This window comes from Rattus norvegicus, chromosome 5 (genome assembly GCF_021556685.1).
Source record: "Rattus norvegicus strain SHRSP/BbbUtx chromosome 5, alternate assembly SHRSP_T2T, whole genome shotgun sequence".
NCBI lineage: Eukaryota > Metazoa > Chordata > Mammalia > Rodentia > Muridae > Rattus > Rattus norvegicus.
The window spans coordinates 95939338-95966749 of NC_141538.1; the positions used below are offsets into that span (position 1 = coordinate 95939338).

Consider the following 27412-nt stretch of genomic DNA (forward strand, 5'->3'; position numbering starts at 1 on the left):
CACAATGAAAGAGAATTCAATAAAAATGCCAAGAAAAACACAGGAGACATTAGTTGGAGGTACAGAGAAAATCTGGATCATAGGACCATAAGAGCAGAGTGTCCCTTTAAAAGGTAGAAAATTGTTGTATTGAAATCGAAAAAGAAAAATGAAAAAAAAAAAGCTCAGGATGTAGGAAAGACAGGTCTTTTGCAAAAACATTTACATAATAGAAATGTTGGATCAAAAATGATGAGCAGAAAAAAAGATTTTTTTTTTTAAAAAAAATAACTGTTAGCCTATCAAAAGCAGACCCAGACTGTGTCAGAAGGTGCGACCTGACGGAGCGGAGGCAACATACCATCTTCATCGGTTCGAATCAACACGGACAAGCTCTCAGGGCCAGGGCCGACATCTGTGTGGGCAGTCACAGTGATCCGGTATTCAGTCCATTTTTCCAGCTGTTCCAAAAGGTATTTGGTAGTATCCGAAGGGATTCCCAAAATCTCATGCGGCCTGTAGTCTTCCCCATCCACTGCGGCATACTTGAGTGAGTATTCAGTGATGATGCCATTCTGCTTTTCCACTGGCGGGGGTTGCCAACTTACCAAAATACTAGTGGAACTTGGGCTGGTGCAACTAATATCTTGAGGAGGAGCTGATGGCTCTTATTTTGGTAGTGAGTTAAAGGAGGATTTGAGTGAAAGGACAGGAGTGGTTGGAAAAAAAATGATAAAACAAAAGAAAAGGCAAAAATAAATAAACGAACAACAAGGGTAGAAGAAACAAAAATAATACTTTGAAACTTAAAGATTTTAACATAAATTTATGAACCTTGGCTTAGTAACGTGAGTAAACAAAAAATGAGTCAATGGTCAAAATAACTGTTAAATAATGAATGGGGGAGATGCATGGAAATGAAACCATGTGATAATAGAGCCTCAAATAAAACCACCTACCTGCAATTTAAATTCTTCTTCTAAACCAACTCCTTGGTATCTCCCATCACCACTAAACTGACTATTTAGCACCCCACATCTCAAATAATTCTATCTTTGTAAACCTGAGATTCCAGAAATGGCATTTCCATATTCATTCTATGTGTTCCTTTCCACATTCTAGAATAAAGAAAATTCATATACAGCACTCATTCGTGGAAGGTTGTTTAAGTGAACAAGGAAACCATAACTGACAGAAGCCCTTCTACTGAAGTCAATGAAAAAAAAATAATAAATAAAAACAAAAAACAAAAACAAAAGAAAACAGAAAAACCCAGCAAACACAGAAGGGCTTACTCTATCTAAAAAAATCTAAGTCAGCCTGACCAGTTTTAACTAAAATTGTTAATCTACTATTGATTGTAGCCCAAAAGGAATGAGCATGCAGAATCATTAAAGAATGAGAATGCGCAGGCTGAGATTTACCTACCGAGGGCAAGGTCAGGCTTGTTGGTTCTGACTGTACTTACCCTATGTCAGCTTTCAGCTTTTTTATTATAACTCTTCTTGTGACACCATTGCTAGTAAAGAATTAGATCCCACCAGCAAATTTTGGTAAAACTGGCATTAATCAGCTATCCCTTACAAAAGGTCAATAACACAGCAATTAAAAATACCTAGTTAATCCCCCAAAGAATCATGACTTATATTATTCAGAAATTTATATGGTTTACATTCAGTTTCTTTTTTTGTATACAGTAATTTATCTCAAGTAAATTTACATAAGAGCGAAACCACACACTTTTACTGTCCTTTCTAACATAAGACGACCATCTTCTGAGCAATTATTTCCCAACAAATTACCCCCAGTACATCACCATGTCAGGAAGTACAGCTAAAGTACTACACACAAGAAAATCCCAGACAACAGTTGTATTGTAAGAGTGGATGGTTAATATCAATACTTATTACAGAGCGAATGGCAGTATTATAAACCATCACACTTTCCATCAAAAGCGGTCTTTTAGATAATATTTATAGAAAACAATACGTTCAGGGCATGGTGCAGCCCCATTATAACAACCGTGGCTATGCCGAGGCATGCAAGCTCAAAAGAGAATGAAGTTAAGGAAGCAAAATAACATTCAGGGCACAGAAGTGCCTTGATTATTTCATTGTCCTCGGAATTATCTAAATGAGATTTTCTGTGAATATTCCCAATGCCTACATGGACACTCACAGAGTTTTAAGAAACCAGTCAAGTGCTCTGAGCATTAATCCCAAGTAGAAACAAATATATGACAATTGTTTGTTTTTAAAAGGAAATCATTTTGCATTTTGGCCACTTCATACTCTGATGTGCTCTGACCTGATTTCTCTGCAGTGTTTTCCACCTGAATTTTGCCATGTAGCCACATCATTTACTGGAAGAGGAAAGACCTAACCATTGCACCCACTTCCTAGTTATGGAGGTCAATTAGCTTCTCTGAAATTTTGTATTTAGGAAGTAGAATGGAGGGTCTGTTATTTACACCATGTTTGGAAACGACACAGGTCCTATCTGTGTCGTGTATCCGGAGGATAATATTATTTGCCACAGAGCTAGCTGCTGAGACTCAGCCCGTTAGCACGTTTGTTCTTCAGTTCAAAACAAAACAAAACATTAAAACAATTGTCAGAAACATTTCCTAGAGAGAAACGGGCAACAAGGAAGCAAAGAGAGACACCTACTTGATTGCATGGTTCTAGCTGATATTTCAGCTGTAGAAGCACCCAGGCCTTGAGGAGAGCGTGCAGACAGGCGGAAGTAGTACAGGCTGTTTGGTTTCAGCCCTTGAAGCCTATAAGATGTGCCTGGCTCAATGGTGATTCGCTGCTGCAAGTAAACAAAGGAGTCAGTCATTTTCCTGAGAGTTGGTGCACATATGGCCTAATAAATGTTTACAACATTAGACTTCTCTCTTAACGACACTGCCATCAGCAGATATCAAAAAGAAACAATATCCAGGACTACATTGGAAATTGTACCATGAAGAAGCCAAAGTTGAAAAGTATTTTTCTATAGAAGGTGGCCGAAACAGAGATACCAATGTTGTTCTTTCCAATGCTGACAATTACCCAGCACTATGAAATAAGAAGCAAGGAGAGGATTAAGCCAGGATGCATGCTGCCCTGAAGAGGTGCTATGACCTCAAAGGCAAAGGACATTCACCAATCTTGATAATGCAGGAGACTGAGCATACAAAATTCCATTTAATTACATACCCACGTTTCTTCCAGGACTCTACAATCCAAATGCAGGGCAAACATATGCCCAGAACTGGCAACATTTCACAAGATGTTATAAAAGAGATGTGAATGACTACGGACATAGGTCAGCATGCATAATGCTGTAGAAGGTCCTGGTTTGGATTTCCTACCATAAATCAAAACAAACAAAAGCAAAAACTACACAAACAAAACAAACAGAAAAAACAAAACTAAATGTGGTGATCCAATCTAGCAATACCACCACAGGGGCAGTGGAGGGAGAAGAATCAGGAGTTTAAGGTCATTTCAGTACTGAGTTTGAGGCCAACCAATTTTAAAAACAAACGAACATGCAAAAAGAACAAGCAAAAAAAAAAAAAAAGGAAAAAGATCTGAAATTGTTGGTGTCATTGAAGAAAGCTGAATGATTTCTAAGAACTAAGACAATTACTGTGGGTTTCTTTAGAATAGTTGAGACCATTTTTGTGGCTCAAGAGCCTATAGCTAAAAGACAATCCTTCTCTATACCTGTTAACATTATAGGGGACTTTTAAAATAAGATACTTGTTTATCAAAGCTGTGTTTCAAATCTGCCTTTGCATTTGAGTAAAAGCATGTCTGTCTATGAATAATCAATATCAGGTAGAGTGTCACCCAGAGAAAACCATTAAAATACAAACAAATGTGGGTGGGTGGGTGAGGGAGCACTGTCACAGAAACAGAAGGAAGGAGGAAGGTATAGGGAGTTTCAAGGGGGGAAACAGGGAACGGGGATAACATCTGAAATGGAAATAAATAAAATATCCAATAAAAGATAAAAATACAAACAAATATGTAATTGAACGGAGGCATAAGCAATCTTAAGCCTTCTTTTCTAACCAACTAGTGCTTGCTAGTCACACAAATGGATTCAAAGTTAATTCAAATATAAATGTGTAGAAAACATTTCTAGAGTGCTTTGGCTATTAAATATAAGGATGCGTAGAAACTTTAGATTCCCCAAATAGGAAAACAGGATCCTGTCACCTAAACAATTGTAAAGCATAGTAGTACACGGAGAACTACTGCCCACCATAAGCTCCAAATGATTGTTATATACACCTCAATTCATGTGGAAGGAAGGGAGGGAGGGAGGGAGGGAGGGAGGGAGGGAGGGAGGGAGGGAGTGAGGGACGGAGGGAGGGAGGAAGGAAGGAAGGAAGGGGAAAGAATTTTTACTTGATATTGGTGAAGAAATATAATAATTTAATACTGACTTACTGTATACACCTCAGAAAAACAATAGCATAAGATTTTAATTTGTATCATGAGTAAACATAATTAGTTGTCTTTTTTCACTTTTTTACTGGTTATTTTATTTATTTACACTTCAAATGTTATCCCCTCCCTAGTTTCCCCTACACAAACCTTCTATGCCCTCCCCTCCCCCTCCCACTGTCTCTATGAGGGCCCCCACCCCATCCACCCACTTCTGCCTCAGTGTCCTAGCTTTCCCCTACCCTATGTCATCAAGCCTCCACGGAACCAAGGGCCTCCCCTTCCAATGATGCCAGATAAGGCCATCCTCTGCTACATATCCAGCTGAAACCATGGGTCCCTCCATGTGTACTCTTTGGTTAGTGGTTCAGTCCCTGGGAGCTTTAATTAATATTGGTTTTGTTACCTGTGTGGTTTATTTTTTGTGTCTTTGTTGTTGTTGTTGTTGTTGTTGTTGATGATGATGATGATGATGTTCAACTAGAAACAAGCAAGGGTTATCTGGGAAGAAGAATCTGAAACTGAGTAAGTGTCCCATCACACTGGCTTGTAGACAAGCCTTTGGGACATTTCCTTGATTGATTATTGATGTAAGAGGGCCCAACCCATTGCAGCCAACCACACCCTGCCTGGCTGTGGTTTAGAGCTGTGGGACTTTTATAGTTATACTATGTTTTACTTTGTAACATTAATGTGAACTCAAGGATAGAAAGGAAAGGAAGGATAGTGTGGTTTAATAGTGATTTATCTGTGTGGTAAGTTGACAAGGGTCAATTGTGCTGTTTAGCTGTTTTTTTGGTTTTTTTGTTTGTTTGTTTGTTTTGTTTTGTTTTCTTTTTTTGCACTTGATATAACCTGGGGTCATCTAGGAGGAGGAAACCATAATTAAGAAAATACCTTCATCACATTGGCCTGTAGGCTAGTGTATGGGACACTTTTTTCAATTAAAGATTACTGAGGAGGGCCCATCACATTGAGGTTATGACATAGTCCTGGGCTGTATGAGAAAGCTCAGACACATCTCTGTGACTGACTGTATTTAGGGCACCTAAATCAAATATGTCTGTTCTTCTCCAAGTTGCATTTGGTCATAACCTTTATTGAGGCAACATATTACAGATAAATACATTACTAATTCAAAAATCCATTTAGTTTAAAAGTGATGCATAAGCCGGGTGTGATGGCACATACCTTTAATTCTGGCATTTGGGAGGCAGAGGCAGGCAGATCTCTGTGAGTTCAAGGTCAGCCTGGTTTACATAGTTTCAGGGCAGCTAGAACTAGATAGTGTGAGTCCATCGTGGAAAAGAAGCAAACAGTAAGGCTTATTCTTCAGAATAAGTTTCAGGATATGTAATAAAACAGAAGTTAATAACAATGAAGTAATTTATTATAGAATACAAAACAAGGTACCATATTTGAGTTTATAGTACTTATTAATTTTGTGAGGTTGTTTAAAACTTGGAGGAAAACAAAGTTTTAGATGACTTTTTCTTTAGAGAAAACAAGAAATATAACAAAATGAGTTACATGGATTGAGTTTTTAATATGGCATTATTATTATTATTATTATTATTATTATTATTATTATTATTATCCCAGTGTTTCTTATATGATTGCTCAATATATCCTACTGTACCATTAGGAAACTGACCTCCTTCTAAAAAATCCAAATGAAAGTCAAGCTTAAGGATGAGGACAGACACTGGGTCCTACCTGTCTCAATTCAAACATCATCTCTGCCAATCATTAATGTGAAACTTTGGAAGTTTTATGTAATTTTTCTTGTTCATCTCTTTTCTTCCGCATGAAATGGGTGAAAAAAATAGTATGTAAACCAAGAGGCTCTCATGAGAATTAGATAACTTATTAGTAGAACTCTTAAAGCTGTGCTTGTTAATAGTAAATGTGCAGGAGTTTGAGTTTTATTTCTATACATTTAGCAATCTATTATTTTACTTCCAGCATAGTAATATTCATATGTTTGCATAATGGCCTAAATAAATACTATGAGGAATTACAGAAGAGAATTGAAGGTATCGCTCTACCTTGTGGATTTTCTGTTTTCCTATGACCTGATACTTTTACAGTATGGAGCTTGGAAAAACTGATCCAAAAAGCATTTTACATGAGACAGAGTAGGTGAGTGAGTAGGGGAGCACCCTCATAGAAGCAAAGGAGAGGGGGTATGGGATAGAGGGGTTGTGGAGGGAAAACCGGGAAGTAGGAAAACATTTGCAATGTAAATAAATAAAATAACCAGCAAAAAAAAAGCATTTTAGTTGGAACAAAAGGTAATATGACATCCAATCTCGAAGGCTCAAAATAACCATTGGAGATTTTTGGTTAAGTTCCTCTTTTCATGTAAAATCTTTTCCACAAAGAAAGGATTTATAAGTCTTACCTCTTCTCCTTGATCCCCATCTCTGTAGACCAGTTCATAGCTGGCAATGGTATCTGACCGTGGCGGTGTCCAAGACAGCAAAATACTTGTTTCAGATTCAGGTTCTGCTTTGAAGTTTAATGGCTGTCCTGGTACTAAAAACAAGGAGGCAAAGGACTGAGCTCACCATCATGGCCAGTATTCAGGGACTCTTCTGGCTAAGTACATGTACACTTAATGAAAAGCAAGGCATGAATACTGCCAGTTAGGGTTCTATGAGAAGAGACATTTGAGATATAAGGGCCTCCTTGAAGACAGTTCATTTATACTTCTCAAAAGGATAAAAGTCATGTGATGAATACTGTCTCCGTCCTTGAGTAGTTTAATATGCACACAATATGAAGTTGCGCACAGTATAAAGTAGTTAACAAGACCATTATGTCTACATTTCAGAATTCAGCTGTAAAGACAGTAAAATTGTGGATTTCCAATAATATTGTAATATATAATTCATATAAAATACACATATAGTCCCTATTACATTTTACATACTTATTTGTCTACCTACAAATAAGTATAGTTCTCCCCCCTCATTAAGGAAACTTCGCTTGCCATCAGATGGAAACCATTACAAAAACATAGACTTGATCAAAATGCAGAGTTGTGGAACACAGTCCCAACTAATACATCTACAGCACAACTCCTTCACCTAATGATCATGGGTCATTGTGGGAAAGGGACAGAAAGATTTTAAAAAAACAGAGGAACAGAGAGTTTGGTATGGGAATTTTGTCTCCTAAAAATGTCAGAAGCTATCCCCATGAAGTCTCACTAACATAGCTGCCTAAGTGTGACCTGGAAAAGCATGATATCCGTAACCATGCAAAGGTGAAAGGGGCAAAGCTCAGGAGGCCTCAGTCCTAGTCAAAGAACTACAAGCAAGTAAGTAAGGAATGCTGAAAACAGGAAAAATGGTCTTCCCCAGGGAAGAGATACAAATTGATTAACTAATACCAAATGGTCAACCTTGAAATCATTCACATAGATTAATACATTATACAATCTGGAGCATTACACAGATATCAGGTTTCATATACATATTCAGGAACACACACATGCACACACACACACACACCACACACCACACACACACACACACACTCACTCAGACCAACACATAACAACAAAGAAAGGGACACTTTGAATTTGAAAAAGTGGGAAGTATGTGGAGATTTGCTGGGAGGATAGGGAAGAGGCAAATGTTGCAATTGTATTATAATATCAAAACCTATAAAAAGAAACATTTTTACATGTGCTTAAGAGAGCCTGAAACATAAAAGTGCTAATTACATAGTTGTGAATATTACAATTGAGTAAAAAAGGTCTCTATGACTTCATGTAACATTCAGTATTATTTCCAATTTTGTTTTTTTTTTTTTATTAACTTGAGTATTTCTTATATACATTTCGAGTGTTATTCCCTTTCCCGGTTTCCGGGCAAACATCCCCCTCCCCCCTCCCCTTCCTTATGGGTGTTCCCCTCCCAACCCTCCCACCATTGCCGCCCTCCCCCCATAGACTAGTTCACTGGGGGTTCAGTCTTAGCAGGACCCAGGGCTTCCCCTTCCACTGGTGCTCTTACTAGGATATTTATTGCTACATATGGGATCAGAGTCCAGGGTCAGTCCATGTATAGTCTTTAGGTAGTGGCTTAGTCCCTAGAAGCTCTGGTTGCTTGGCATTGTTGTACTTTTGGGGTCTCGAGCCCCTTCAAGCTCTTCCAGTTCTTTCTCTGATTCCTTCAATAGAGGACCTATTCTCAGTTCAGTGGTTTGCTGCTGGCATTCGCCTCTGTATTTGCTGTATTCTGGCTGTGTCTCTCAGGAGCGATCTACATCCGGCTCCTGTCGGTCTGCACTTCTTTGCTTCATCCATCTTGTCTAGTTGGGTGGCTGTATATGTATGGGCCACATGTGGGGCAGGCTCTGAATGGGTGTTCCTTCAGTCTCTGTTTTAATCTTTGCCTCTCCCTTCCCTGCCAAGGGTATTCTTTTTCCTCATTTAAAGAAGGAGTGAAGCATTCACATTTTGATCATCCGTCTTGAGTTTCCTTTGTTCTAGGGATCTAGGGTAATTCAAGCATTTGGGCTAATAGCCACTTATCAATGAGTGCATACCATGTATGTCTTTCTGTGATTGGGTTAGCTCACTCAGGATGATATTTTCCAGTTCCAACCATTTGCCTACAAATTTCATAAACTCGTTGTTTTTGATAGCTGAGTAATATTCCATTGTGTAGATGTACCACATTTTCTGTATCCATTCCTCTGTTGAAGGGCATCTGGGTTCTTTCCATTTTCTGGCTATTATAAATAAGGCTGCGATAAACATAGTGGAGCACGTGTCTCTTTTATATGTTGAGGCATCTTTTGGGTATATGCCCAAGAGAGGTATAGCTGGATCCTCAGGCAGTTCAATGTCCAATTTTCTGAGGAACCTCCAGACTGATTTCCAGAATGGTTTTACCAGTCTGCAATCCCACCAACAATGGAGGAGTATTCCTCTTTCTCCACATCCTCGCCAGCATCTGCTGTCACCTGAGTTTTTGATCTTAGCCAATCGCACTGGTGTGAGGTGAAATCTCAGGGTTGTTTTGATTTGCATTTCCCTTATGACTAAAGATGTTGAACATTTCTTTAGGTGTTTCTCAGCCATTCGGCATTCCTCAGCTGTGAATTCTTTGTTTAGCTCTGAACCCCATTTTTTAATAGGGTTATTTGTTTCCCTGCGGTCTAACTTCTTGAGTTCTTTGTATATTTTGGATATAAGGCCTCTATCTGTTGTAGGATTGGTAAAGATCTTTTCCCAATCTGTTGGTTGCCGTTTTGTCCTAACCACAGTGTCCTTTGCCTTACAGAAGCTTTGCAGTTTTATGAGATCCCATTTGTCGATTCTTGATCTTAGAGCATAAGCCATTGGTGTTTTGTTCAGGAAATTTTTTCCAGTGCCCATGTGTTCCAGATGTTTCCCTAGTTTTTCTTCTATTAGTTTGAGTGTGTCTGGTTTGATGTGGAGGTCCTTGATCCACTTGGACTTAAGCTTTGTACAGGGTGATAAGCATGGATCGATCTGCATTCTTCTACATGTTGCTCTCCAGTTGAACCAGCACCATTTGCTGAAAATGCTATCTTTTTTCCATTGGATGGTTTTGGCTCCTTTGTCAAAAATCAAGTGACCATAGGTGTGTGGGTTCATTTCTGGGTCTTCAATTCTATTCCATTGGTCTATCTGTCTGTCTCTGTACCAATACCATGCAGTTTTTATCACTATTGCTCTGTAATACTGCTTGAGTTCAGGGATAGTGATTCCCCCTGAAGTCCAATTTTGTTGGTTTGAGTGAAAATCTTCCCCATAGGCTCATAGGGAATAACGTATGTAAAAGGATTACGACATGTGGCGTTGTGAGAGTAGGTATGTTTTTGTTAGAGAAAGTTTATCACTGTGCCTGAGCTCTGAGGTTTTGGAATCTTATGCTGGCCCAGTGGCTCTCTCTCTTCCTGATGTCTGCCAACCTTCAATCTCCTTCTCCAGTCCCATGTCTGACTGCATGCTGCCATGCCTCCCTCTATGATGACAATGGACCAATCTCCTTCTCCAGTCCCATGTCTGACTGCATGCTGCCATGCCTTCCTCTGTGATGACAATGGACCAAATCTCTGAACTGCAAGCCAGACCTAATTAAATGCTTTCTATTATAGGAATGGCTGTGGTCGTGGTGTCTCTTCTCATAAAACCTTAACTTAAGACACTAATTATGCCTATAAAATTCTACCTTGACCATTAATAGATTGTACAGGCAATAATAAACCCTCAAAATTTTATCTTAAATATTTAGATCTTAGAAAAGAGTTAGGAAAAAATAAAACAGAGCTCTATTATATATAAATAGGTGCGTATACCTATTTAAAGCATTAGATTAAGTTTAATTAATTAGATTAATACCAACTGATTACCTAATACCAGATGGTCAACCCTAAAATCCTATAAATAGATGTAACATTATACAAATTGATCAAGTTTCACGTATATATTTTGGAACACATACAGACATGCACGCACATATACATGATCATACACACAGAGACAATGAATAACAATGAAGAGACATTAAGTTTTAAAGCATTAGAGTGTAATTATTTGACTGAATGTAAGCAGAGTTATCATCCCTAGTAGTTTAGTCCTAAACTACTGCAAATTACTAAGATTACAAGATGTAGTCATCATGAAATTATGGTAACAGAAGTCAGTTATGATTCTCATGGCAGTCACTCAGTCTACCTGATTATTTGAAAGAAACACACATGAGATATTATAAATAATCAAACCTTATTTAGCTTAAAATACTTTACTTAATAATGTTTCATAATCCAAGCTTCCTTACTAAAACCTGTCCATGTTAGCTATGCGCGAGGAATGATCCATAAGACTGAGGTACACCAGGCCTCACTGGCACATCTAGCAGGCTGCTTCTGCCACTGTGTTTTCTGATTTTTGGTGTCCATGCTTGTTTTGTTAATTGCTCAATAATTTATCCATTAGCCCTAATATAAGGGAGTGTTTATGTATGTTGTGACTGAATCTTTCTATATTTTCCAAGATTCACATGAGAAATGAAGTGTATTTTATAAAAACCAAGAACAAGAGCAATAATATAACAAGAATAAGTTAGGCCACGGGAGGCAGAAAGGAACTTCGAAAGTATTTTTTCTGGTTTCTTGAGAATGCACATTCTGAAACACAAATGAAATAACATGATTCATAGATGATATATGATAAAAATATAGAAATAATGCTATAGATATAATTTTCACTGGAGAAGTCTTTGTAGGTACAGAATGTATTGTTTTTCTTTTACAACAAGTATCTATCTGTAACATGATTACAGAATAAGGAAACCTTACTGCTTTTCTTAAAGGTATTTAAAGTCTATTTCTAGGAGCCATAGCCATCAGCCTCAGTAACTGTGCGTGCTGTGAAAAAGTGCCTCACTCATGTTTGCACTAAGGCTCGGGGCCACAAATAGTCCTCGTCTGCCCCTCTCCTCTCATCCCACTACCTCAAAGTCTGTACCATGAGATTCTCATTAATTTGGTGCCTCTGGGAACTGCTTCCTGAACAGGTTATCACTCTTCCCCAGCACCTGCCCAGTGAATGACCTCACATAATCATTCAGACAGAAAGACAAAGACAACGGGACATAAAAGATCAAGGGGCAAAGCAAGGGGCTCAGAAGGAAATAAAAGCATATGGTGACCGGCAAACGGCAAATGCATTATCTGACAGGGAGAAGTCAAAAGCCTGGGTCATGCTACAGTGACAGTAAAGAGCTATAAGGCAGGGAGGACACTTGTCACTGGGTTCCACTATCCAGACAATCGATCAAAGGGTTGCTTGCTGTAACATGCAAATGAATACGTGGTAGTCACTAATTCTTCTATAATGTTTATTTCTTTCCCCATTTCCACCACTCTGTGGAATAAAGAAGACTGTGCTAACATGTGACTCAAGCCAAAATTGGAACCCAGTTCCGATTCCAAGAAGTAGAAAGAGAGACAATTCCAAAGGGGCTCTGGACTAGTCACTAGAGTTAGGATTTGTTTCCTGCCTAAGGCTAGCAAGTTGACACTGACTGAAACCATCTTAGCAACATAATTAACTTTTGCTTACTTACACTGTTTGGCTTTTGCTTTTAATTTATCCTTCCTGTATTGCCATTTGGTCTCAAGGTTTCATTCTTGTTTAGTGACACATCTTCAACTGATCTAATTCTGTTTGGTTCTGTAAAAAGCTCTTACTGCTAAATAATAAATTGAATAGGAACATCGATATCCCAGAGGGGACAGCTTCCTTTCCTTTTGTAACCTTTGGACAATACAAGTGTTAGCTAGATGACTTAATGGAAAGTCTTGACATGTAATAGGCAAGAAGGTTTTCTTCCTTTTCATTTACAGACTCATTTTGAAGTGGTTTTGAGGATAGGTTAAAGCACATTTCTAAACATGCAGTAGAGATCTAAGTGCCTCAGATAAGAAGTGCACACCTAGATGAATAGGAATAGTCTATCGGGGCTTTGGACCAACATATCTACCCGAAGAGAGACACCAACCCTAGCTAAGCATCAGTAGATTGATACTTTGTAGAATGAGTGCCCAGCCAGGCCCAACATACAAATATTTCTTTCTTTTTTTTTCTTGTTCAAAATTTGTTCAAAAGATATTAATGTATTTTCTACATTAAAAAAAAAACCTTTCAGGTGTCAGTGATGGAAAAATGTTGAATTCACAAACATAACATCTAAAGCATCCGTTATTCAATAAGTTCAACTCAGTATATAGAGCAGAGCTATATGTTACCCTTTCATTCCATCATGCTCATCAAGAGCCTATGGATGCCAAAAGTCAAACTACCTTGGAAATTGAGGGATGAACTAAGGGTAACCTTTCTTTGGGTTTAGTTTTTAAATTAGAAACAACCAACATGAGTTGAAGCTTCATAGGAAAAAGAAAAACTGCTGACAAATAAATGATATATTTTTAAGTCCCCAAATATGTTGTCTAAATGCTCATTATAAAAATATACACGCTGGAGTCTGGAGAGATGGCTCATCCCTTAAGAGCACTGGCTGTTCTTCCAGAGGTTCTGAGTTCAAATCCCAGCAACAATATGGTGACTCACTACCATCTGTAATAGGATTCTATGACCTGTCCTCTTCTGGTGTGTCTGAAGAAGTATACTCTCTCTCTCTCTCTCTCTCTCTCTCTCTCTCTCTCTCTCTCTCTTTCCATACATATATATGTAGGTATATATATATATATATATATATATATGTATATGTATATGCAGCATGTGTGTGTGTGTGTGTGTGTGTGTGTGTGTGTGTATGGAAATATTTTAACGAGACTCAATATTAACATAGTTGCTTTCTTCAAACTATCCAGAAATAAAGAATATTTTATCACCTACCAATTTATATTACATAACAAATTTTGTGCCAGAAGACCTGTTTTACACCTGTTTTAGGATTTTACTGCTGTGAACAGACAGTATGACCAGGACAATAATATTTCAAATATTATTCCCTTTCCCAGTTTTCTGTCCATAAATTCTCTATCCCCTTCCTCTCCCCCATATGAGTGGTTCCCCCCATCCACTCCCCTTTATCCCCTCCTGACATTCCCCTGCACTAGGGGTCCAACCTTGGCAGGACTAAGGTCTTCCCCTTCCACTGGTGTCCCAACAAGGCTATTCACTGCTACATATGCAGTTGGAACCCAGGGTCAATCCATGTATAGTCTTGGGGTAGTGGTTTAGTCCCTGGAAACTCTGATTGGTTGGCATTGTTGTTTTTATGGGGTTGCAGCCCATTTAGCTCAAGACAATTCTTATAAGACATCATTGAATTGGGGCTGGCTTCCAGGTTCAGAAGTTCAGTTCATTATCATCATGGTGAGAGCATGGTAGCATCCAGACAGGCATGGTGCAGGAGGAGCTGAGAGTTCTAGATCTTTATCTGAAGGCTGCTAGCAGAATACTGGCCCACCCCCAATGATGATACACCTATTCCAACAAGGTCACACATTCTAATATTACTACTACCTGAGGCAAGCATATAGAAACCATCCCCATAGGCTTGTTCAAACAGATAAGCCTATGGAGGCTATACCTTCAAAGAACCTCATAATCTGTAGCAGCCTGAACAATGTTAAAAATCAAAATTTCAAAGTCTCTTCTGAGATTCATTCAATCACTTAACTGTAATCCCCAAAGCAAGGCAGAAAACCATGTTGGCAAACTCTAAACTGTACAGCTCCATGGCAGATGTCAGAGCAGTCTTCAGATCTCCAGTTCATTTTTTCATCTTTGTTGACTATAACAAACTTCTTTCTCCTGAATTGATCACACTTCCTGGTATCAGCTTTCCTTAACAGATAGTCCATGGCTCTGGCATATCAAACATCTTGGGGTCTCCAAGGCAACTTCAGTGTTACAGCTTCATGTTTCCATGTCTGGGATCCACACATGATCTGCTGGGCTCCTCCAGAGGGCTAGCATATTTCTCCAGCTCTGCTCTCTGTAGCACTCTAACTTCAAGTTGATCTACTCCACTGCTGCTGCTGTTCTTGGTGATCATCTCATGTTACTGCCATCACCAATACACTGGGGTCTTTTGTTGCAACTAGGCTTCACCAGTAGCTTCTCATAAGACCTCTTCATGGTGACAAGCCTCAAATCCTTTGCATGACCCCTTCAGTCCTGGGTTAACAGCTGCAACTGAAGCTGTACTTTCACCAATGGCCTTCCATGGCCTTTCATAGTGCCAAGCCTCAGGTGTTCTTCATGACATCTTCATGCCTTCAAAGCCAGTAACTCTTATACATTACCAAGTACAGCTGCTGTAGGTGGTATAGCCTTGGCTATCTCTGGAACACAGCTTCTTTGTGCCCTCAGAAAAAACTTCCCAGAAGATTACATCTCAGTGGTGCTGGTCTCTTCTTAATCACCACTAATTCCTTAGCACCAGCTAACTAGCATCAAGTGTCCCAGTGGTCCCTTCTGTTCTCTACTCTAAAGCCACAGCCATTTGGCCAAAGCTGCTGAGTTCTGCTGCATGCTGGGACTGGAGCATAACCCCATTGTTCTATTACATTATCACCAGCTTTGTTTCCCACCTTCTTCACTGCCTACCTAGGCTTGTCTGATTTGGAAGTTGCTCTGTAGGCTGACTTTGAACTCACGAGATCTGCATGTCTGTCTCCTAAACACTGAGATTAAAGGTATGGTTGACCCAGCCTAGATTGAAGTTCTTTTGCACCTAGAATTTGCTCACAGATTTGCTTGTCTTTGCCTCCTAGGAGTAAAGTTTTGTACTATCATGCCTGCACCTAAACTTAGCTGGGTGGAAGCTTTCCCCAAGGCCACTACTCCCTAATTCAATGCAATGTCCTTGAACATGGGATTCAGCTCCATTCTACTTCCTGGTGCTCCTTTAAGTGAACCCTTGAACCATATTTTGTTATGTTTCCTTTCTCAACTTGCTCCTTTTCTTTAAAATGCTCTTCTTAAGGGTGAACTTTAGTAACCACACAATAGAATTTACACCAGGCTGTTTTGAGACCTTTTTAAAAGCAATTAATCTAAATCTCTTCCCTTTAGCCTCAGGCAGACTCTTCAGACAATAACAAAAAGCAGCCACATTTTTCACCAAAATACAACAAAAACAGTGTTTAAACCATATACTAAAATTCTTCTCCACTGAAACCTCTTTGGCCAGGTCAGCACAGTTCAAATCACTCACAGCAACAAAGTCTTCTATATTCCTTCTAGGACAGACCATTAAGGCCCACTTAAAGCATTCCAATGCTTTCCAAATCCAAAGTCCCCAAATCTACAGCAAAAGCATGATTAGGTCTATCACAGCTATACTCCAGTTCCTGGTACCAACTCGTGTCTTAGTTAGGGCTTTACTGCTGTGAACAGACACTTTACCAAGGCAAGTCTTATAAAGAACAACATTTAATTGAGGATAGCTTACACGTTCAGAGGTTCAACTTATTATTATCAAGGTGGGAGCATGGTAACATCTAAGCAGGCTTGGTGCAGGTGAAGCTGAGAGTTCTACATCTTCATCTGAAGGCTGCTAGGAGAATATTGGCTTCCAGGCAGCTAGGATAAGGGTCTTAAAGTCCACCCCCCACAGTGACATACCTACTCCAACAAGGCCACACCATCTATAGTGACACTCCTTGGACCGAGCATATACAAACCATCATAACACCTACATTCCTATTTCTTAATATATACACACTTACATATACTTAAATATATAAATTTATAGACATACTTTTTCATATATAATATATATATGAAATTATATATATATAGTATATATATATACTATATATATATATATATATTGCATGGCTTTCCTCTCAGGTTTACCTAGTAGACCTCATTATTGACATTCCTTTTTCTTCCTGTACTAGATTTTATTTATAAACATATTGTCATTTCAGGTAGGAGCTTTTCTGTGTTGTAACACTTTCTGCACTAATTAACTGAACATCAAGGATAAGAAACAATTTTCACATTACTAAAACTGATGAGAAAATAAATGCACATCTAGAAATTTAAATGTGATCACTATATATCAAAAAAGGAAATATGCCATCAGTATAAAAACTCAAATTGAGAAAAGAAGAAATAAACATGTAGTAGATACTTCTTTAAAATTATACTTAGGCCTGGGAAATAGCAATTTTGGTAGGAGCATTGTCTGTGTAAAGGTGAGGACCAGCGCTCACAATCCCAGTATGTATACAAAATGGTGGTTATATCCATGGATGCTTCTAGTCTCAGCACTGTGAGGGCAGAAACAAGATAGTCATTGGGCTTGCTGGCTACCATCTTAGTTCCAGGTGAATTGAGAGACCTTTTCTCGGGCCAATAAGGCAGAGTGTAAAAGAGCTTGAAACCTGATATCACTCCACTGAACTCTGCATGAATGCATTGGCATTTGTACCTATACACATATATTTGCACACATTACCTAATGCACTGCACACCTTCATACATAAATATATATACACAGTGTGCACAGGTATATAAATAATAGACGAAATATAAAGAAATAAAACTACATAAACAATTCTTATATCTGGTTAGTTGTATTTTACTTGACAATTTAATGTCCACAAAGAAATAAAAATAAGAATTATTAATCCTAACATAGAATAATAATGAACTGATGAATTTCAAGTACTTGCTTACTGCTACAGTTACTATATTGTAATATAATATGAATAAATGAAGAACTAAGGAATTAGACTGAATTGCTAATGCACTAGAAGGCATCAGTGTTTGTGTAAAATTTAGTGACTGTCTCTGAAGAGTCCCTACCAGACTGCAATTTCATCTCAGTGTACTGTAAGAATGAACTTAGCCAAAGTCAACAGAAGCCTTGTTTTTGCTAAGGTAACAAGTATTTTCAGGAGGCACATATTTAAAAACATATGTATCCAGCACAATGGCAAAGGATAGTGAGTCAGAGTCTAATAGTAAACACAATTCAAAGCAAAGTGTCTGATCTGAGAATGACACAACATATTGTCAACTGTCAGTAAATGTAAGTACAAAACGTTAAATTTTAAAATCATTCACAGAAAGCCTTACATTAGAATTAGCTTTTTGAGCATTAGAATGCAGGCTTTTTCTAGTTTGCTTACATTGGCCTGGAGAAATAAAGTAATGAAATGGTTTAAAAAGTTCTAGACATCTATGTAAGAACATTTCTCACACTTGATCTTAGCCAAAAGGCCGAGAAGTGATAAGAACATTTTTCAATGGTGTTGTTTTTTAACAATGTTCTAATTTTAATAGTTTGTGGTAGAATCCTTAAAATTCTAAAAGTAAAATGAGAAGGTGGTGTACATCTCTCATCCCAGTATTTCGGAGATGAGGCATTAGAAATTCATGGTGGTCCTCAAAGGCACTGTGAATCTAAGGCCATTCTCCATCAAATTCCCTTAAAGGAGTTTGAAGACTTGTCCAATTATTATTCCAAATGAGATCAGAAATTCTTTCTAAAAGAAAGCTCAGAAATGACTCAACTCAAAATTTAAGGGTTACCATGTCTGTTAGCAAGAATTTAAAGCGACATTTATTTTAAAGCCTGACAATGCAGTTCCTAAGACTTATCAGTTCTCTGTTCCTTCTACCAAAGATAGTCATCCTATAAGATTACAATAACCAATTCCTGAAAAGTTCAAAGTTTATTCTTCTCTTTCTAGATGTTGTAGTTGGAATAAAAGGGCTGGGACCGTCTGTATAAATGTTTACCTTGTCAACATTCATCCATTCTCCATATCTTCTAGTTAAACTAATTGTAAGTAACTATCACGCCAGAAAATCGAGCTATGGAAAATGGAGGGGACCCATATTTCTAGAAAACAATAATCTTAATAAAAGTGTATTTTATATCTAAATATTGTTGTCAGCTGAACTAATAGTCACAGACAAGGGGAAGTGCTCATGATTTAATTTTCTCCACCACTAGGAATGCACTACATAAATATCCAATTTCGATCCGTCAGGATATCAGTTGTTCTTAGGTAAAATGCAAAATGATGACTTTTCTATTAAAAGCACTTTGTCAGACACAGATGTCAAAGTACACGTTTTGGTTTCAATGTAATTACAACAAACTTAAATTATTTTGAATGGTATGGTTTTATAGATTTACTAAAACAAAAACCATAGGGAAAATTATGTTTTCCCTAGATTTCTATATAACCATCGAAGAGGATTATTTGATGCTGGTAACACACTCTTGTGTATTCATGATTCTAGGAATCATCAGGAAGGAAATGAGAAGGCTCAGCATTAACTTAACATCACTAGAACTGAAAACCTGGCATTCCATAGTTGCCACTAATATCCCAGGCCATTGTTAATGAAGATTACAGGACACAACCAATCACGGTGCTACTTGGTGAGGTGTATTAGACTCCTGACCTAGGCAGACATTGGTACTCGGCCTTTTTACATCTCCATGAGTATTCAAGCTACAACTACAGAAGGTGGCTGGAGATGACTTCATGCAAAAATCCATTTGTCAGAAAGAGATGGAAAGAGACTGAGAGCCTACATAGCACACCCTCATATATTTGAGTACATTTTCTAAACTTTGCAACTGAATTAAACAAGACCTTCCAAAACCAAATTTATTGGATTAAAATAACTCAAATGTCCTCTCACACTGCTGCAACTTCCATAAAACTATGCTCATGTCCTCTGGTAATAACAAAAAAAATCCAAAATATACAGTTTAAATATCACTTTTACATTTTTTACTAAGTTGGGATAGGATAAGTTTCTGTAATTCAGTATTCTGAATATAAAGATATTCATGAGTCTTAGGGATCTGCATATTTTGACAGAATTTTGTTTTAGGAAAATCTTGTTTCTTGGGTAGTTAAATCCTTTGTCCCCTAAAAATAATTTAAAGCATTGCAGCTTGTTAGCCTTAAATTTGTGGTTATAAAACTTAGCTAAATCTAGCGACTGAGTATAACAATGTTTTTAAGAACAATGCTTCTCCTTTAACTTTATTCAAAACACTTGAAATAGTTCAGAATTGAAATTAATTTTAATTTTTAAAACTTTTGTAATTTTAAATAATGATAAAATTTATATACTCTCTAGGTTTATTTACCCACTAAATACCTAGTAGATACAAAAACACTAAAACTATCACATTAGAAAATTCCCCCTGTTAAAGATGATGGTAATTAGAAGTCTCCAGGGACTTTTGATTTCCCTTATACTTAGTAACCATATGACCTAAACCTGCTTTTTTTTTTTTTGACCCTCACTATACTTGCTGCCAAAGTCATATCCTCTAGTTGAATTAATCTATGATATATATATATCATGGATTAATATATATATTTGGATATATATATCTTTGTTTGTTTAAGTTGATTCTGGTGTTTTATCACAGTGACAAAAAGCTGACAGAAAAAGCAACTCATCCAAATTCACCAAGCTTGGCTGACCTTAAGAATTAGATTGTGATTATGTCACTCCAACATTAGGGTCAAATCATGAGGAAAGCTCAAAGTGCAACAAAATGCCCATATATTTCCTTGATATTTTATGGTTATGGAGCTGCTGGATATAATAAAAAATTTTTTAACAGTTCACACGTTTAAGTGTCAGGATAAATTAGAACAATATTCATAGACCTCTATTATTTTCCAATGAGAGCCTTAAATTAGTCTACAGCATTTTCTTACATATTGATATACTGAACAAATAAATACCCCAGAAGAGCAAACACCAGATAATGAAGGGATATAGATTTGCTATAATTGTGGTGAAGCATACGCTTGCAGTCATCTTCCATATACTATGGCAAGGGAAGAATCTGTGAACAAGCTCAGAAGAACCAAATAACAGCAGTAAAGTAAAATAAAGCGAACTTGGCTGTCAATGTGCTTGAGATTTAGGGTTACAAAGACAGGAAATAAACACACCAGGTCACAGGACTTACAAAGGCTATGCCAGCCAGGAAAATAAGTCACGAGTGCATTCCATCAGTGAAACCAGAGAAAATGTATTAATGCATAGTCAGGATTAACAACGTGGTGCTTGTATATACTAGATATTGTATGTAGTAATGTGGCCCTTCTAAAGATTCTTAGAAAAAAGGGGGCCTAAATTTTCATAGATTAAGGCAAGCTTGAAAGTAAAATGTCTAGGCTTAAAATCTCAATGACTTAGATTTACATTATCTTTGCTGTTTCTTTCCAAGCCACCTACCTTAGTCCCATCTTGTCAGACTTACCTCCTGTCTGAGTGATGACTTGTATATCACTAGAAAGGGGACCATCTCCAATTGAGGTAAAAGCCAGGACTTTGACAGAGTATGTTTTTTGGGGTACTAAATTGCCAATAGTAGTGATTTGGCTATCTGCTACATTGTGTTTCATCCAGTTGTTGACATGCTGAGTGGGGTCCATTGTATAATAAACTCTATATCCTTGGATCTGTCCATTTGGCTCCTCAGGTTCCTTCCACTGTACCAGAATGGTGGTAGAGCTCAGCATGCGTGCCTGAACGTCCCGTGGGGCACTGGATGGTGCTTGTTCTGAGGTCTGAGTTAACACAGGTTCACTTGCGGGGCCTCGCCCAATGTTATTGACAGCAACAACTCTAAATTCATAATCGGAGTAGGGACTTAATCCAGCAACACTGTAGCGTGTGGTGGCTATCCCATCAATTTCTTTATATGGTTCTTCAGAATTTTTAGGCTTATGCTGAATGATGTAGTAAGAGACGGGCTCAGGATTCCCAGAGTCCCATGTTAGTGTGATGCTTGTAGCTGTGCTCTCAGTCACCACAGGAGTTCCTGGAGGCTTGGGTAAGGCTTTAGGACAGAAAAAAAGATAATGACTATCTTTTCTAAGTATTACATCAATCATTATATCACTATACACTATAGTTAGTCTGACCAGATTATATACCTATTGAAGATTTATCCAGATGAAGCAAAGTAACATATCCTAAGACAGCAGTTCTCAGTCTTCTTATTAATGCAACCCTTTAATACAGTTCTTCATGTTAGGGGTCCCCCAATCATAAAATTATTTTGTTGGTATTTCATAGCTGTAATTATACTATTGTTTTAAGTCATAATGTAAATATTTGATATTTGAACCCAAAAGGGGTCATGACCCACAGGTTGAAATCTGCTGTCCTACTAAGTCAAGAGAACAGTAAAATACATAAGAGGTAGTCCAGATCCCATGTTACTGGCAGATCTTGATGATATTTTGGGGGTTGTATTCAAATCTACCACTTATTTACTATGTGATCCTGGATAAATCACTTAAATTTTTTTTGGCTTTAATTTCCTCATGTGAACACTGGACAAGCTGTAAGTACTGGAGTTGTACTATACAGTTGATCAGCTACATTTCATGTGATGATTAATGAGGTAATGCAATAATATGCATACAGTTTGAGACTCTCAAAAACAGTAACTGCAATTATTGTAATTTTTATTTTAGATGCTTAGTCACTTGTTCCCGAATTCAGTACATTAATATTGAAAATAAATACCAATAAACATTAGATATAGAATATATGCAAATGAAATTAAGTTGTTATTAATGGACTAGTACCCAAGTGCTTTTTTTTATTTGTAATGAATTATGAATTTGTCAGTGGATCTTAGTTCTGGATCAATCTGATACAAGTTTGAGAGTTATCTGAGAAGAGGTAACCACAATTTAAAAACTGCTTCCATAACACTGGCCTATGGGTATTTTCTTAATAAATAATTTCTATGGGAGGGCCCAGATATTGTGAGTAGTGCCACCCACGGTCAAGTGGTCCTGGGCTATATAAGAAAGCAAGATGAGCAAGTCAGCAAGCAGTGATCGTCCATGGCCTCTATTTCAATTCTTCCTCTAGGTTTTCTTGGCCTGACTTCCTTTAGTGATGAACTGTGATGTGTAAGTATGAGCTGAAATAAACCATTTGTTTACCAAGTTCCTTTTAGTTATGGTGTTTAATCAAGAAATAGAAAACTTGACTAAGATACTTATAAATAACCTATCTAAAATAATTTATCTAAAAATCTATTAAGGAAGAATTATGACAGTGTATTCTGCTTAATAATTGAAGAGGCCTGTGTTGTTTCTTCATAGTTATTTCAATGGCCTAGAAAATTAATGACATATTCACAAATCACTTTTTAAAGTATTTTGTCAATAATAATATTCTTGTATTTTACAGTGGATATATCTGAGACAATAGCTAGTCAACAAACACCTGTATACTTTTCTATTAATTTTTTCTATCGTATATTACATACTGACCACAGTTTTCCTTCCCTCCTCTCCTTCAGGCCCTTGCCCCACCTCTTCACCGCCCATCCACTCCTTTAAATATGTCTTTTTAGAGATTTGATTTGTTTTCCTTTTAACAGAAGTCAATTCAAAAAGGAAAGCTTAAGAGTACAAGCCATCTTTACTGGTCACCTCATCTGAAAGGTTTACTCTAAATAATAAATCCCGACCCCCCGCCCTCCATAAAAAAAAGAAAAAGGACAGAAAGAACCCAGAAGATAGTGCTCAATCAGACTAGTTTCCTGTTATAAGGCTAGAATCACAGTAACCCCTGAGATGGCAGCTTAGGAACATCAAACATTGCCTTCCTTTCTATGTTGTTTTGTTTCTTTTTCTTTTAAGTTTTTACCTTTATATTTCATTCTTTGAGGTAAGAAAGGATAGGGAGGTAAGAAGATTCAGGAAAACAAAGCTACAAAAGCGAATATGTTAATTAGCTTGGTGTGACTCTCACTTGCAAAATCTTTAATGTCTTTGGCAAACCTCAAATATCTGAAGCTCAAACAGTTATAATAAAAGTCAGTTGCTTGATATTTGCATATGACTAGTATCTTCAGAATTACAACACTTAGCAAAGAGAATTTACTAAAATTAGTAACAAAAACATTTATTGAATTATTCTTTCTTTTTGTAAAGTGGACAAGTCTGATTTTTTCAGGTAAGTAATATTTTTTTAAATAAGGTTGGGTTTATTGAGGTGGCACCAATGATTGCATTATCATATATTTTTCACTGACATTGTATATCTATAACGTGTGAACAAAGACAAATATGTTTAATACTTTAAGGATACATAAGACAGTATATGTCTGCAATAAAAATAATGTATACTTTTGTTGTTATACAATATAACATACTTAATAGATACTCACTCACAGATTTATCAATTAGGAATAAGTATGCTGCACATTTTAAATTCATGTTTCCAATGTGGCAAGGTGAATTGCGTTCACTTTGCACTAATACCAGACACTGGCCAGACACTCAAATCACCCTCATTGTGACCTATTTGTAAGTTTTCTATAATTATGTAAGTATTGCGTAAAAGAAAGTGGTATTCACACATATTCAACTCCCTTTTTGTTGAGAAATTTTTTCACAGAAGGTACTACTTTAGCTATATTTAGCACATTTATTGGAGAAGCGAATATTTCATGAGTATTCATATATGCAAGGTGAAGGACAGAACTAAGATAGAACAGATCCATTTACATTTTGCTTCTTAATGGTAGGGCCATCAGACAGAGCATCTATTATTAGGCCATACTGATTTCAGCACTTTCTCTTATTTCCGCTTTTTCAGAGATTTTATGCATCTAATGACAGTTATTAATATTCTTCTTAAGATCCCTATCAAAAATTTGGACCAGTACAAAATCTGCAAGCCACCCATCTTACAAGAACAGCGGACCTGGCGGAGCACTCAGGATTCCGTCTGCTCAATGACTAAATCAGACCTCCTTCTAACTATCCCAACTTAGACTGCTAATATCTTAGGAAATAATCTGAATGTGAATTCTAGTAATAAATAGATAATCCTACTTCCTCAGGAGGCTAAAGCAAGAGATCAATGATTGATGACTTCTATGGGAAATGGTGTAAATTCCACTACAGCCTGCATTTTAATGAGACACTGTCTCAAAATGAAAATTAAGGAAGGAGTGAGGATGGAGCTTAGTGACAGACACTCAGTGTGCCAAAGGCCCTAGATACAATATCCAGTATCTCACAAAGGAAAGAAGAAAGGGAGGATGGAGAGAGAGATAAGGGGGGAAGGAAAGGTGAGAGAAATCTGTCTACATAAAACATGAACATTTTATAGAATACCACAGATGAGATTAGGCCCTAGACAACTGAAACGCTGAGAGAGAAATTAGTTCATCTTAAAATTCTGGGTCTAGGATGAGTATAAGTACGATTTTCAGAACACAAAAGGAGCATACCTTTGACAGTGATCTGTGCTACTGCTTCAATGACCCCCAGTGTCGACATAGCAACACAGGTGTAATTCGCTGACTGTCTTACATCATTCAATTCTAGGACATTTCTTCCGATTGGCATATCATCTTCTGGTGTCAGATCTTCTGCCCCCAACATCCACTTCACATAAGGCATTGGTGACCCCACTGCCACACAGGTGATATTAACACTTCCACCTGGCATGATTTCATGATTAGTGGGTGGGATAGAGAATCTTGGAGGGACACGGCGAACTGGAACAAGAAAACACAAGGCCATATGATAACATATGCGAGGCAAGAATGAAGCAGCTTGTTAAACACAGGACATGCACCAGACAGACATGATTAAACAATTGAAACATATTGTAAATTATCCAAAAGCACAACAAAAAGATAAACTGTGGATAATACAGACCATACAAGTATGGTGTGTGTGTATACACAGAATCATTCATTTAGTTTAATCATTGATATCTTAGACACAGTCATACAACAGTTGATTCAGAACTACATAGGCTCCACACACACAAAAAAGAAAATCTATTTACAAATTAATAGTACACAAACACCATGCATAAGAGAAACACCAAACTATATACATACATGCATATAACAATGATTCTATGCAGGCATGTATATTCAAATAGGTGGCAGAAGGTCATCAGCATGTGTGAGTAGCAAGACTGACTTCAGTTCTGTGTACTCGCAGCTGATATGAATGTGTGTATGGGGCAGTCACATCTCACCCTGGAAAACATAACCTTAAGGACACTGAAACAACAATTTATTTTCTTTTAGATTTATAGGGATACAGCCTCAAAAGTTCAACTAACGATGGAACAAACATAGATATACATATGTGTCTATGTGTCTGTGTATATATTCTGTGTGTGTGTGTGTGTGTGTGTACGTGGTATATGTTTGTGTGTCTATGCCAGTGTCTCTGTATCTATCTTGTGTGTGTGTGTGTGTGTGTGCGTGTGCGTGTGTGTCTCACGTATGTGTCTGTGTATGTGGTATGTGTATGTGTCTATGCCAGTGTTTCTGTTTGTCTGTCTGGTGTGCGTCTGTCTGGTGTGTGTGTGTGTGTGTGTGTGTATGTGTGTGTATGTATGTGTATGTGTGTGTATGTTCTGTGCACGTGTCTGTGTATGTGGTATGTGTATGTGTCTCTGTGTATGCCAGTGTTTCTGTGTGTCTGTCTTGTGTGTGTCTGTCCGGTGTGTGTGTGTGTGTGTGTGTGTGTGTTTGTATGTGTGTGTGTGTGCGTGTGTGTGTGTGTGTGTGTGTGTAGAAACTGACAATAACAGAAGAAGAAACACATAATAACAGTAGATACAATACTGGATTGGGTCATGCGAGTCATGCGCAAAATGGACTCTTAAGGCCCACAATAGAGCAATGAAAGAATGGCTGGAATCCTAGATAAGGACAATGAAGAAATAGTGGAAAAGTAAGAACAAACACAAAGACAGAAGGCAGCGTGTAGTTACTGAAATGGGGACTTGAAAGTTAGAAGATTACAGGTTATGGGGAGGTTGTTACAGGTAAGGACTGTAGACTCAGGGGAGGGTGTTCACATTCAGGATTCCATTCAGTTTGTATAGCATCAATGACCACAGAATCCAGTAAAAGACATTTTATGAATATATTCAAAGTGATGAACATTCAATCTTAAATACACAGAAGGATGTGACATTAAAAGGAGTGACCATATTAAAACAACATGACACAGAAAAAAGAGCCACCACCAAGCAAACACAGTTCAGTGTTCCTGCTTCAGATAATCTGCATGTTCAGGTATGTTTAAAGACGCGTACTTTGACATGGTACAAAGCTAAGGTGAGAAAGAATGGGTTCTATCTTGGACTACAGGGGCAAAACCTTACACTATGAGAACTTTAAATCCAAGGAATTAACTTTCAGGAACACAGTGCAAATACAGATAGTAAACAATGCTTTTTTGCAATTATAGGAAAGGAATGGGAATAAACCTCTTAACCCCAAAACAAGGTAAGGAATTCTGTCTGAGAACTCTGGCTGAAATTAAGACCAGAAATCCTCTGATTAGAGAGGGCTCACTGCAATGGTGTAGGGGGTCTGAGACATTCATGGGAAAGGAAGTGCTAAGCATGCCTCCTGCAGTCAACTCAGAGGTTACTGAAGCAAGCA

General features: G+C 37.6%; 1 protein-coding gene across 23 annotated transcripts in view; it reads right to left on the bottom strand.

The window, feature by feature from the left end:
- The window catches only part of Ptprd (protein tyrosine phosphatase, receptor type, D), a 2326896-nt gene that overhangs the window by 160844 nt on the left and 2138640 nt on the right, over window positions 1–27412 (bottom strand). For 17 of the 23 annotated variants that reach the window (NM_001427220.1, XM_087549032.1, XM_087549026.1 and 14 more), the window contains 5 exon segments: window positions 341–646; window positions 2649–2793; window positions 6829–6962; window positions 21212–21793; window positions 25223–25492. In NM_001427220.1, the coding sequence (NP_001414149.1) occupies window positions 341–646; window positions 2649–2793; window positions 6829–6962; window positions 21212–21793; window positions 25223–25492 (1437 nt within the window). 23 annotated transcript variants of the gene reach the window in all.